This window comes from Lactuca virosa, chromosome 2, assembly GCF_052849685.1.
Source record: "Lactuca virosa cultivar CGN04683 chromosome 2, Lactuca_virosa_CGN04683_v6, whole genome shotgun sequence".
Taxonomy (NCBI): domain Eukaryota; kingdom Viridiplantae; phylum Streptophyta; class Magnoliopsida; order Asterales; family Asteraceae; genus Lactuca; species Lactuca virosa.
This window is the reverse complement of record NC_136427.1, coordinates 237,606,156-237,619,968: the sequence shown is the minus strand read 5'-3', so window position 1 is coordinate 237,619,968 and position 13,813 is coordinate 237,606,156. Positions and strand designations below refer to the sequence as shown.

Genomic DNA, 13,813 nt, shown 5'->3' with positions numbered 1-13,813 from the left:
AACAGTCGGTCCTAAGAGTAAAATGTGAACAGTTTCAATAGTTCAGTGACAAATAGATAATGAAAAAAAGTTTAGTGACTAAATGTGAACAAAGTTGAAAGTTCGTTTCCCTCTCAAATTATCTTAATATTATACCCCAAAAAAGGTATAAAAAACGAAAAATGAAACCAATATTATATGTATAAGTTTTATGTTATAAAACTATGCAATATTATATGTATAAACATTATCCTAATATTATATTTATGATTTTTGTGTTATAAAATTATGCAACATATAAATTGACATACATTAAACCATATACGCTGTTTATAAAAGAATACATACATACATTGATACATTATATATGTTGTTATACTCCATGTATTGACATACATCATATTAATATATTTACTATTAAAAAGGATATCAAAATTTTCATATTACACACAACATACATTTAGAAGTATTTTTAATATTATTATTCTTTTTATTTTTTCTTATGTAACTTGTGTTAACATATACATACATATAGTTGAAAACATACAAACGGTCAAATATATAGATATATAAATGGTCCATATTATATTACAGTTTCAAAAGTAGTCATGTATGTAAAAAGTTATTATTGGAATTCTCCCTCGTTAGTTAGAAATTTTTTATTTTATTTTATATTTTCATTTTTAACGATTGTATTTTAAAAATAAAATGGTATAGTATTAATTTGTCTGTGAGTTTAAAGCATCTTATTTTCATTAAAGAATAAAAAACGATAAAGAACAATATGGTATTTTTACTTTGAACATACACAAAATAGCTTTTCTTGACCAGTTTTGTACAGGAAACACACAGAGTCAAATATAAATTAAAACTGTCCAACGAACAAGCCAACAACATCTGAGAGAGGAAAATAAGTTGATTCTTTAATGAAACTAAGTAGCAACATCAATTTTAAATCTATTATCAATAACTATTGGATTTACATTAAAAATGTCGTCTTCATAAAGATTTCAAGCTAACTTGCATCAACTCAAACATGAAGTTGAGCATCGATATTCAGATAGAATCAAAACACCCTATTGGTAGCCAATAATGTTAGAGTATGTGTTTAAGGTCAAAACTAAATTGATATAACTTTATGAATTAAAAACAAAATATTTTTTGGGTAGCCCTTAATAACTAGAAATAGTTAGGAACAACTTAAGGAGCGTGATTAACTAATTCGTTTTTTAATACCTTTTTTGGGGTATAATATTAGGATAATTTGAGAGGGAAACGAACTTTCAACTTTGTTCACATTTAGTCACTCAAACCCTAACTCCATTTTTAGGTTGTATTCCTTTAAGACCAAAAGACCAAATCCTCATGTTCAAGCCTAATGGACATCTAGAGTCATAAAGTTCCTGACTTTATGACCTAGACTTAATAGAGCCCAACACCAAACTTAATCTTCCTAACATAACAAAATGACCAAGGACTTACTTAAAAGTGCTTAATCCCATAAGACTTTACACCCAAGGCTCAGATCTAATTCTAATGGGTGTCTTAATCAATAAATTCATCAACTTGATGCCTTTGCATGGCTCCAAGAAACCCAAAACCCAAATCTAGTCAACTAGCTTCACTAAGAGGTCAACAACTCATGCATGGTTGGACCACAACCATCAAGATGCAAACTTTATGAACAAGGGAGCTCAAAACATCAAAATAAACAACCCAAAACTTTTGGAGTAGCATTTACTCTCAAGAATCAACTCATGGGACCAAAAAGCACAAAAACCCACTCACAAGCAAGATCTAACAAATGAACCATCAAGATTAAAACTTTTTACCTTGAGAGTTAGATCAAGCTGAACAAGGCATGGATCTACAAACTCCAAGACAACCAACACTTCTCCAAAGATTTCTTCTTCTTTCAAATGCACCAAAAAACCCACCAAAATTCCTCAAACGCTCAATAATCTTTCAAAGGAGGCTAGGGTTTCGAATTTAGGGTTAGAGATGATGGAGGCTGAAGATAAGAAGGGTTGGAAATGAGTTTAGGACTTTAAATAGGGTCCAACTTCCAATACCCAAAATTAGGGTTTGAGTCTTGGTCGTGTACGCCCAGCGTACTCCTGGTACGCCCAGCATACCAGGCTGGTCATCCGCGATCACTCCTGCCCAGTACGCCCAGCGTACGCCCAACATACTCGGTTTAACCCAAAATCTTCGTAATTTCTATTGGTCATAACTTCCGCATCCCAAATCCGTTTTCGGTGTTATTTATATGCTTATAAAGGTAATGGGAAACACTACACTCCTATCAACTCTCATTTGCCTTAAAACCTTCCGAACTTAAATCCTTAATTCAAGAAAGGCACGAACCATCACTGTTACCATTATACCCTTGAGCTCCAAAGCACAAACCGAACTCTTGGATTACATAATCAATATTACCCACATCCAGATGGGTCCAAACCTATCTTTCCCAAAGCTCGAAGCCTTATGACAATTGATCTTCGGGTCACGGCCCCAAATTAAGAAATGACTCGAAACAGGGTGTTACACCACTACCACCTCAGTTGACTCCATGCAACGAGCCTCTGGTATGTATACGTGACCCAACATCTCTTATGCAATTCGAAAACTTTACCTCTTCATGCATGACCTCGTGAACAACATCTTGAACTTTTTAGACAGGTGTTTCGATACACCATGTGTATCATCTCTTTGGGCCTTCACATCTCATCATCTTCCTCATCCCAACTCACAGGCTATTCAGATGCGGACTGGGGTTGTCATGATTCATGGGGGTCAACAACCGGAATTATGTGTTTTTTTAGGTGACAATCTGATTTCATGGTTCTCCAACAACAAGTCACAATCTCCCATTTAAGCATTGAAGTTGAATATCATGGTGAGGCTAATTTCGTTGTCGAAAATAGTTGGTTGCATAACTTGCTACTTGAATTACATATCCCGACCAAGCACGCCATGCTCGTTTATTGTGACAATATCTATGCCATCTACCTATGTGGTAATCCGGTACATCATCAATGCACAAAGCACGTGGAGCTAAAGACTCACTTTGTTAGAGAAAATGTTGCATTTGCAAAGTTCATGTTCTTCATGTCATTTCCAAGTTCCAATATGCTAATATCTTTACGAAGGGCATGCCACGATACATGTTTACATGATTTTGAGACAATCTAAAAATCACCGCCTATTGTTCCAACTATGTGGAGTGTTAGAGTTTGTATATAACTGTATTTATTAGTTTCTATGTGTATCTACTTTTCCATATATATTTCTTTTTGTATCATCTATATACATGAAAGCAGAAACAACAATCCCAATCGGGCAATTCAACCAAAACTATCAATGCAAACTATCACCTCCTTTGACCGTATAAATTACTTAAAAAATCTTATTCCCATTTGTACTCCACACTTCTCATATATCTTCTGTTTGACATTTGGTACCATCCATCGAAGTCTGTTACTCTAATAATTGGAAAAGAAATTGACAAGTGGACATACAGGTATCCAAGCAAAATATGCTTTTTCTACAGCTTTTTTCTATTGGGTATCTTCAAAGCTCGAATCTCCCCGACCCCACTTCGGTCAAAAGCTTTTCAGTCCCATCTTTTCCTTTGAAAAAGTCAATCTATCTATAATGCAGCATCCTGTGTCTGTCTGTTGTGCGTGTGTGCCCATCACTCCATCACTTACTGTAGGATGCCTAAACCTGGGCATGCTGATCCAAGATCTTATCTTTATAATATCAGTAATCCCCATGCAGTAATATACTCTGTTATCTAGCATCTTATCCCTCTTTTCATCCCTTAGTTTACTTATCCACGCAAACAGCTAAGACAAGATCTATCTATAAAAGAACAAATCCATATCCAAGACTCGTTTTAGGAGACCAATTAATGCTCGATCCCGATAGAAGTAATCATCTGATTTCAAGAATTAACAACTTTATGCATCAATAAAGTTAATCAAACTACACAAAGTAGCGTATGAGTTTAATTATAAAACTCAAAATTTTATGTGTGTGCATATCTCACCCAAGGGTCGAGAAGGAACCAAGTTGAAAATGAATGAAGAGGGGCCGACCATGGAATAAAGTAAGAAGCAGGAATCGTAGAAATAGGACTGAGAGGACGAGAAATATTCTCAACGATGTGGAGTGGGACCATGCATGGGTTCATCAAGCATGTTCACTTTGTTCTTAATTGGAATATGCAGTCAACCATTCAATAGATAGAGACCTTCGCACGTGCACACTAACGCAAAAAAGTTATCTTAAGGAATCAGTCATTCTTTTTTGCTTCTTAGGTTGTATCCACTAGTTCCAATTACCTCGACTATGTTTGACCAGATTGTACTTAAGTTTCAGACTTGCTAAGCTACTCACCCCTGTATGAAAAGTTGGATCGATCCATTTTATGAAAATAGAAATAGTATATGTAACTTTTTTCCCGGTTCACTGCTGCTATAAATACCTTCAACATTCTTCCATTTCTTCCTCAAACCCTCAAAACATTTCTTCTCCTGCAACTACAAGAAACAATTCTTATTCATATCAAAATGGATCCTTCAGAGACTCTAAGGTAACAAGCATTATTCAATTATACTCCCTCTGTCACACACACATATCGTGTATCGTATGTCTGCATGCATGCTTTTAGCAGCATGCATAAATATATATATCAAGATGATCATGTGCCACTTGCTTTCCATTATAATTTATAATATAATCAGCAACATCACGTGTGATCAGTCTGCATTTATATTCATTAATTATATAACAACATGATAATAGCTTACCATGCATTATCTTGTTCAGGAATAAGTGTGCAGCCTGCTATAGGCAGTTCAACAGATTGGAGCACCTAGTGGAACACATGAGGACCTCATATCACTCGGTTCATGAGCCCATGTGTGGAATTTGTGGAAAACGCTGCAGATCGTTTGAATCTCTTCGCGAGCATCTTATAGGTATTTATATATATATATATATATATATATATATATATATATATATATATATATATATATATATATATATATATATTACATGATCCTGTATATTCATTCAGTAGAGTGTAAAATGCATCACAAGGCTCTTAACTATGTGATATAATTACATGATTTTCTTAGCATCACGTACGTACACATATACATATTAATTTCTTGATTCTCAGGACCATTGCCAAAGGCAGAATGTGAAAGGGTGTTCCGTGAGCGTGGATGTGACATTTGCTTAACCATCCTTAGCAGCCGATACGCTCTCAGGGCTCACCGTGATACATGCCAACTATCATCTGGCAATAACGTAATAATCCTCAATCTTATTATCTGTTTTCTGGATATATATATATATATATATATATATATATATATATATATATATATATATATATATATATATATACATGTGTATTAATCAATAATGCTCCTGACTGTTATTAATTAATTACTCCAGGGTCTATTACACCGATTTGCTAACATGGGCATCCAAGATGACCTGAGAATCGATAGTGGAAAAACAAGAGCAGTTGCACTTGTCTGCAAAATGGTTGGAGGTGGTAGTGATGGTTCTTTGGATCTTTGTGCAAAAGTTTGCATCATTGATGAATATGAGAACATACTATTCCGTACCTATGTCAAACCGCACCTTCCTGTTACATCCTACAGGCATACATACATCTTCTCTCACCTTCTTGTCCTATTTGTTTTAATTTAGGACCATATAATCTTTTTTATATATATTAACCATAGGTTCTGACTTCATATATAGGTATGAGACAACAGGCATTCGTCCAGAATACCTGAGGGATGCAATGCCACTTAGGCAAGTCCAAAGAAAGATTCAAGATTTCCTATGCAATGGGGAACCCATATGGAAGATCCGACCAAGAGGTGGGAAGGCAAGGATTCTTGTAGGTCATGGTTTGGATCATTATCTTAAATGCTTGGAATTAGAGTACCCTGCAGTTAAAATAAGGCAAGCACACAATCTTAATTTTCTATATATAACCACATTTTTCTCAACTTATCAATTGATCCAAGTAATTTGATGATGATGATTATATATGTGCACTGAATTTCCATGACAGGGATACAGCAACCTATCCACCCTTAATGAAGACCAGCAAGCTTAGCAACTCACTTAAGTATCTCACAAAAGCATACCTCGGGTAATCTTTGGTGGACCTTGATATATATGTTTCCTTTGTTACATATAACATTTAACTAATACATAAAAGGATTTCAAGTAAATTAAATAATGGGTCTTTTCTTACACAGCTATGATATTCAAGTTGGCATACAAGACCCTTATGAAGACTGTGTTGCAACAATGAGGCTTTACAGGAGGATGAGATCCCAGATTCATAGAAACGAGAACTATCCACTTGCAACAGATCCACAAAATAAGAATAACTTTGCTTCATGGAGACAAAATGAGCTCGAGAGGATGAGTCCTGATGAACTGTTGTCAATCTCAAGGTCCGATTACTACTGTTGGTGCTTAGATAGCAAAGATTATGTTTAAACAAAGGGAAGAAGGTCTGAAATCCAGATTGTAGTGAGTGGAGTCGATAGCTAAATTGACCTAATAAATCTACAAAATAAATTGTTATGAATAGGAATAAAACATGGAAATTTATCCATGATTCTAGTAGGTTATAGGAGCTAGGGAGATTATTCATATTACGATTTTATGAGGCACATGCCTATACCATGTATGTTGATTGATTATGAATAAATTAAATGGAATTTCGCTTGCCAAAGGATATTTTCAAATATTAGCTACTTGTACATCAAGCTAGCTATAACGTAATTTTATCTACAATTTATTCAAATTAATATTCACAATAGCTTAATTTAACTGTCTACTATATATACGAATACACGACACGGATGAAGGTTCTTCAGCCCACTAATTAACCAGTTAGATTGGCGATCAGTCATTGGTCCTTCATTAATTATCAACAAAAAATTGAAGGCAGAAATACCAAATTAGTATCTGGATGAAACCAATGCTGTGCATGAGAATGAGATTACTTGAACCACCGACACCGACCGCTATTAAATTGAAATTGATTATATCGATATTAGATCGTTAGTATTTAAAAGTAATTAAATTTATAATATGATTAATAAGTTTGTGATAATATGTTTATCACTAAGAGTTTTGAGAAATATTTATTGATGCCCATTATAAATTTTATGGGTTTTGTCACCCAGTTACTTATTTTCTCGTATAATTGTTGTTGGTCTTCAGACATCCATCTATTTTTTGGGATAAAGGTGTAGTATTCATACCTGTTATACATGTAAGCCTTCATGTACATGGTGCTATTGAACATATGATCAACGAACGAAAGTTCAAATAATAAAAAACGTAAATAAACTTCAATTTATACCGACACTTACATAAAAAGAATATGTAACTAATATTTTTTTAATCAACAAAACGAAAGTTCAAATAATAAAAAGTATATTATATATGACCTAATTCATACATAGAAAGCTTACAAAGGCGAAGATAAACATTAAAAGTTTAGAAAATGAAAAGATACATTTATAAAAGCTCAAATTGATGGGTCAAAATGATATTTTAAAAATGGTCTTTTTATGTGCAAGGACCAAGGACCAAAATTGGCAATAATGAATAGAAGTCGTGGTCCCATAAAAACCTGTGCAAGAACTAAAATTGGTAACACATCAAAGGCCAAGAGTCACATCGCAAAGAAAAACAAATTGAAAAGATCAATTCACCATGAAAAAAAAAATCAATATTTATTTGGTTGGTGAGTTGTCAAACACCGAGGGTCATTTAAACTTGTTCAAACTAAAGTTGGATGCTATGATAACATGTACAGTATGCATTAGGAAAAAGTACTATTAGCTGCAATAACCATGTGAGAGGCGTTGTAACTTGTAAGTTGATATATATATATATATATATATATATATATATATATATATATATATATATATATATATATATATATATATATATATATATATATATATATATATAAGTGTACATTATATTGGTCAGACGTAAATGACACATCATGGTCACTTTGAAGATCTAGATCATCTACTAGCAAATCCAAAAACAACTTTATATTCTCTTTGTCTTCAACATTAACAACAGTGCAAAAAATAGAGGAGATTTGATTGTTTTCATATCCTTACACACAACAGAAAACAACTACCCGTTACAAATCTCATTTAAGAAGCGATCATCAAGCCTAGATATCTTTCTACAACCTTCAACCCACCCCTTTTGAACTCCATCACAACAAACATAAAACTTACTAAACTAATTATGCACATATGGCATTGTCAATACATTAACTTTATAGTACAGGTTTTGGGGCCATGCACATGGCACTTCCCTTGACCCCCACATTTTGTCTTGCTTGAGATCAAACTCGTCTTATACAAGTATGCATTTTGTATCATCGAATTTTTATTAAATCATAGGTTTGATCCTTTTTCAAATTAGCATAAATTATCATTAGACAAAACTGCAAAATTGGTCCCTGCGGATAGGGTCCAAAAAGTTTTCGACTTGCATGGAAGATCCAAAATTAAGAATTTCCTGTGATTTTGGTCCTGAAAATTTTAAAATGTCTATTTTACCCTTTTAGTCTATTTTTTGTATCTTTTTATTTTTACTTTAATATTTTTTAATTAAAAATAAATAAGAACACCCCTTAACCCTATCCAGCCTCCTTTAATTTTTCTTCTATTACAAATTCATGGGTTTAAATAAAGTTTCCTTGGGATGAAGTGTGGTGAGACCGGATCTCCGACGAAACCAAGATGTGTCAGTGTGTGTGATTCGTTAGAAACCAAGATCTCCAACGAACACCAAAACTCCGATGAGCACCGGAACTCCAACATCGCCCCTACAATCATCCTCTCTCTCTTTCTCTCTCTCTCTCTCTCTCACACACCTGTAAAATCTTATTTAAACCTGAATCTTCTTCTTCACTCACTCTTGCGTCCCTCTTTCTCCCTCTCTCCATTTCTCTATTGACATCTTCCTGATTCAAGACTCATATACACTGACGAACCATATCTTAATATGGGGATGAATCAAGAAATTGACACCTACAAATGATAAACACCACATACTCGTGTGTGTCTCTCTCTCTCACTCTCTTTCTCTCTCTCTCTCTATATATATATATATATATATATATATATATATATATATATATACCTATCTATCTATCTATCTCTATCTCTCTTTCTCTAAATTTTTGGGATGAATAACACACCTGCAAATGATGAATACACATACATAGATACACACACTAAAATTTGCATGTTTGAATCTTAAATTTACAAGCCCTAGATTTGCAATACACATGGCAGTCAAGCCCAGAATTTACAAGACCCATGTTGAATCGATTCAAATTGATTCATCTAGGTTCAGTTGAACCTCTAACTTACGATTGAATGGTAAGGCTTTCATGTCTCTCTTATCTTCTTGACCAAGACACCCATATGTATTAATCAGATGAAAAGATTCAGAATTTCTTCCATCCATAATGCATTCACAGATTGAATTGATTTAAGCATGAGACGAATAGGTTCATCTGGGTTCAAAATCTCCGTCAGATTCAAATCGAAAAGATGGAATAACGCCAGCACCTACAATCGTGGATATGAATCGATCTGATTTTTAAAGGATCGTGTTGGACTGGTGGTGCCATTCGGTTGTGGGAGGAGTGTACGAAGGGGGAGGATCGTGATCTTCTTGGTCATCGGAAACTGGGAGGAAAGATAGAGCGAGAGAGTACAAGTGGGGTGGGCAAGGATTTTTTTTCATTATTATTTACAAATTAAAAAATAAAGAAATACACAAAAAAAGTTTTTTTTTTAGAACGGCAAATCTAAACTACTCCTAATACCACATATGTTTCTAATGAGATTTGAACCCTCAACCTCTAGGAGGGAGGGCAACACACGGTACCGCTGGACTAGAAGCCTTTTGGTAAAAAAAAAAAGTTAAAAGGGCAAAACAGTCAATTCAAGTGTTCCATGGACCAAAACCACAGAAATCTCTTATTTTTGGGACCAAAACCACAAAAATTCCTGATTTTGGACATTCTATGAAAGTCAGAAACTTTTTGGACTTTATCCACAGTTTTTGCGAAACCACAAAGACCAATTTTGCAGTTTTGTCTAATCATTATACTTAAATGAAACATTACGCTAAATTCACCAACATGTTATAATAGGTTTTAGGCCAGCGTCTTGAGTAGGGATGAGATTTAGAACCGGATAACAGGACCGAAACCGGAATTGGACCGGAATCGGAACCGTTAGAACTGAAATATATAGAACCGGTTCCGGTTCCGGGTTTAAAAATTGGCTTTATCCGGGTTCCGGGTAATTCGGGTTTGGTTTCATCGGGTATAGGTAAACCGGGTCTAAAAACCTGAACCGGTGTTAGGAACCGGAACCACTTTTAGGGCCGGAACCGGTTTTTGTGAAACGTTTAAAAGATGCATATCTCATTCGTTTCAACTCCGAATTGACATGCGGTTTTTTCCAACGTGTAGTGCAGAGTTTGTACATGATTTTAGACTATAAATTTGTCATTTTTAGTTTTATATTTATTGACTTACAATCCCCCAAAGTCGAGATATCAAAGCTGAAAGTTTTTAGTTTTTCAGTTTTTTGCATTCTATGAAAGTTTTAAAACATGCATATCTAATTCGTTTTAAGTCGGATTGACATGTGTTTTTTTCCAACTTGTAGTTTATAGTTTGTACATGAGTTTATACTATAATTTTGTCATTTTTGGTTTGATATTCAATGATTTACATTCCCCCGAAGTCGGAATATCAAAACTGAAAATTTTCAACTTTTCAGCTATTTGTTTTTGTACTTTGTATTCTGTGAAAATGTTAACACATACATATCTCATTCGTTTAAAGTCGGATTGACATGCGTTTTTTTCCAGAGTATAGTTTAGAGTTTGTACATGATTTTACACTATAATTTTATCAATTTTGGTTTCATATTCAATGAGTTAAAGTCCCCCAAAGTCGGGATATCAATATGAAAATGTTCAAAGTTCAACTCACTAAATAGTAAGTAATTACCAAAAGATTCCGGTTTTTCCGGGTTTTCCGTTTCTAAACCCACTTTATCCGGTTCCAACCTACCCACTTTGATGTTTCCGGGTTTTCCGGTTTTAGACCCACTTTACCCGGTACCGTACCCGGAACCGAACCGGAAGCGGTTCCTATATACTGGTCCGGTTCCGGATTTTCCGGGTCCGGGTCCATCCAGTCCGGGTTTGGACCCACTTTCATCCCTAGTCTTGAGTTTGGACATATAACACATATGGATTATGGGTGAGAGTTATCAACAACAATGTGATGTACGGTTCCAAGTTGTATTCTCACTTAAAGGTGTATAAAAATTGGATTTATCTATAATCGTATTTTTTAAAATTTGGATCAAATTTGATCGGGTTTTCTAATTTCGGATTTCAATTATCTGGACTAGAATTTTTGAATTTTTGGAAGTTTTTGGTTGAAAATTATTGGATTTCTGGTCGGATTGGATTTATCGCGTCATTTTGGATTTTTTTTTTTCATAATTTGTATGTCAATGAGAAGATTTTTTGTCGGATAAATATCCGAATTTTTTAAATCCGAGAGTAAACATCTGATGGTCAAATATTTGCATAACCAAGTCATATCAATCGTTCTCATATATCCGATTAGGATATTTCATGATTGGATTTTACATTATCCAAATTTAATAGTTTTTTTCGGAGACAGGAAATATTTGGATCATTTTTGTGCACCTCTCACTCTTCTAGTGTGGACATTTTGTTGGCCGGTTATTGAACATCTTTTTTGGTCCAGACAATCAATCTTTAGGGTTTGGGTGAGAAATGGATTATCTTTTTATACATTTTGAATTAGTCGTTAATATTAAGAGGTGTTTGGGTTTGTTTTTTTAACTCCAAAAGTGTTTTTGAATAAAAGTCTTTATTGTCTTATGGTGGTTGCAAAATAAGTTTTAAAAAAAATATATTTGGATTAGTTTTTATGAAAGTCAAACAAGTCAATAAGTTAAAATGTTTGTCTTAAAATTTCTTTTTTTAAAGCTATTTAAAAATAGTGTTACATGATTTTCAAAATCTCATTTTTGAAGGTAAACTATTTAAAAAAATACTTGTGAGTGTGTCAAACACTTTCCTTTTTATTTATTGATTTTTCAAAAAGTCAATAAGTTGTTTTAAAAAAAAAACAATCTCAAACACCCTCTAATTCCTGCACCGTATTGAACAGGTTTTGTTTATTTTACCCTCATTAAACACTTCAAAGATCAAACACAACGTAGGCTTAAAAATGTGGAACATACAATATATATATATATATATATATATATATATATATATATATATATATATATATATATATAGAGAGAGAGAGAGAGAGCTAAGTTCAAATGTTTCTAGCAACTATTGTATGCATGTATGTACCAATGAGAATTCAAGAAATAATAAATCATTAAATAAATTAAAAAAATGGTATAATGGTAAACTTAATATATCTAATTATGGTAAAAAAAATTCAATTAATATCTCATTAATTAGTTAAACCCTACAAAACCAACATCCCTTTGTCAGCCAATCATCGATCACAAAATCATCTCGTCTCAAAACCCTAAGCCCCTCCATCGAATGTCTGAAATTACAGAGATTCATGGTCGTTGATCACAGAACGCAATCCACCTTTTCCTTGATTTTCGATTATCGATGGGCGTGGACAAGCCGCCAAGATAAATTGATGAACAATCGGCTCATCTTCTTTACCCTATTTAAACTTGCCTCCACGCCTTCATCATCTTCGTGATGACTACCAACATTACAGCCGATTACCACCATTGCAGGCGCCAAATTAAAAGCGAAAGACAAAGAGAATGAGATTGTGAGACGTAGCTACAGGTAGATATCACCCTCCTTAAGTCGATGATAAAAACCAGCAAATTAAGCAGGAAAATGATTCACACTTTTATAAAGAAAAACCAAATTCGAGATGGTAGGTCTCCAATACAAACAAGATAACAAAGACTGAATAATTGAACAACTGAATTCAAAAAACAAAGCATGCTAAAATATTAGAAACTGATGTTAACTGCTCCTGAAGTAAAGGACCTGAACTGCTCCTCTCCCTTCAGTTTTCTCGGTAGTTTGTTGACCCAATGGGTCCAACCAAAATCCGAAAATAGTGCTTTGACCCGTGTCTTTTTCCTAGAGTATACCTTGAGGTTTTTATCATTACTTCCCCCCTGGTAAAACGACTTGTCCTCAAGGCGAAAATTAGGAAATTGCTCAGCTAATAAGTCGTATGTCTCCCAAGTAGCTTCTTCCACAGGGCGTTGATACCAAGATACCAGCAATTCTAGCACCAGTTGGCCTGCCTCGCTCACCCAGCGATGATCTAGAGTTGAAGCAGGTTGGACATCAATTTCCCAATCTTTTGTTATGGGTAATGGCACAATTGAATCGGAAGAGACTGAACCATGGGTTGGTTTGAGCATGGAGATATGGAAGACAGGATGAATCTTAGCATTATCTGGTAACTCGAGCTCATAGGCAACAGGTCCAATGGCGCGTTTGATACGGTAAGGGCCAAAAAATCGAGGATAAAGCTTTTCATAATGACATTTGGCCAAGTTGTTCTGTCGATAGGGTTGAATTTTCAAAAAGACATGGTCTCCAACTTGATAAGTTACATCTCTTCGTTTAGAATTAGCTTGAGTGCGCATGCGATCCTGAGCCTTAG

The 13,813-nt window shown here is 34.3% G+C and overlaps 1 protein-coding gene across 1 annotated transcript; it reads left to right on the top strand.

The window, feature by feature from the left end:
• The first annotated feature begins 4,395 nt into the window (after positions 1 to 4,395).
• Positions 4,396 to 6,754, top strand: LOC145156878 (RNA exonuclease 4-like). The gene is made up of 7 exons (XM_079076099.1): positions 4,396 to 4,579; positions 4,816 to 4,967; positions 5,174 to 5,304; positions 5,455 to 5,666; positions 5,770 to 5,976; positions 6,089 to 6,169; positions 6,279 to 6,754. Exons 1-7 carry the CDS (start codon positions 4,557 to 4,559, stop codon positions 6,523 to 6,525), a joined length of 1,053 nt encoding a protein of 350 aa, XP_078932225.1. The 5' UTR covers positions 4,396 to 4,556; the 3' UTR covers positions 6,526 to 6,754.
• Positions 6,755 to 13,813: the final 7,059 nt, after the last annotated feature.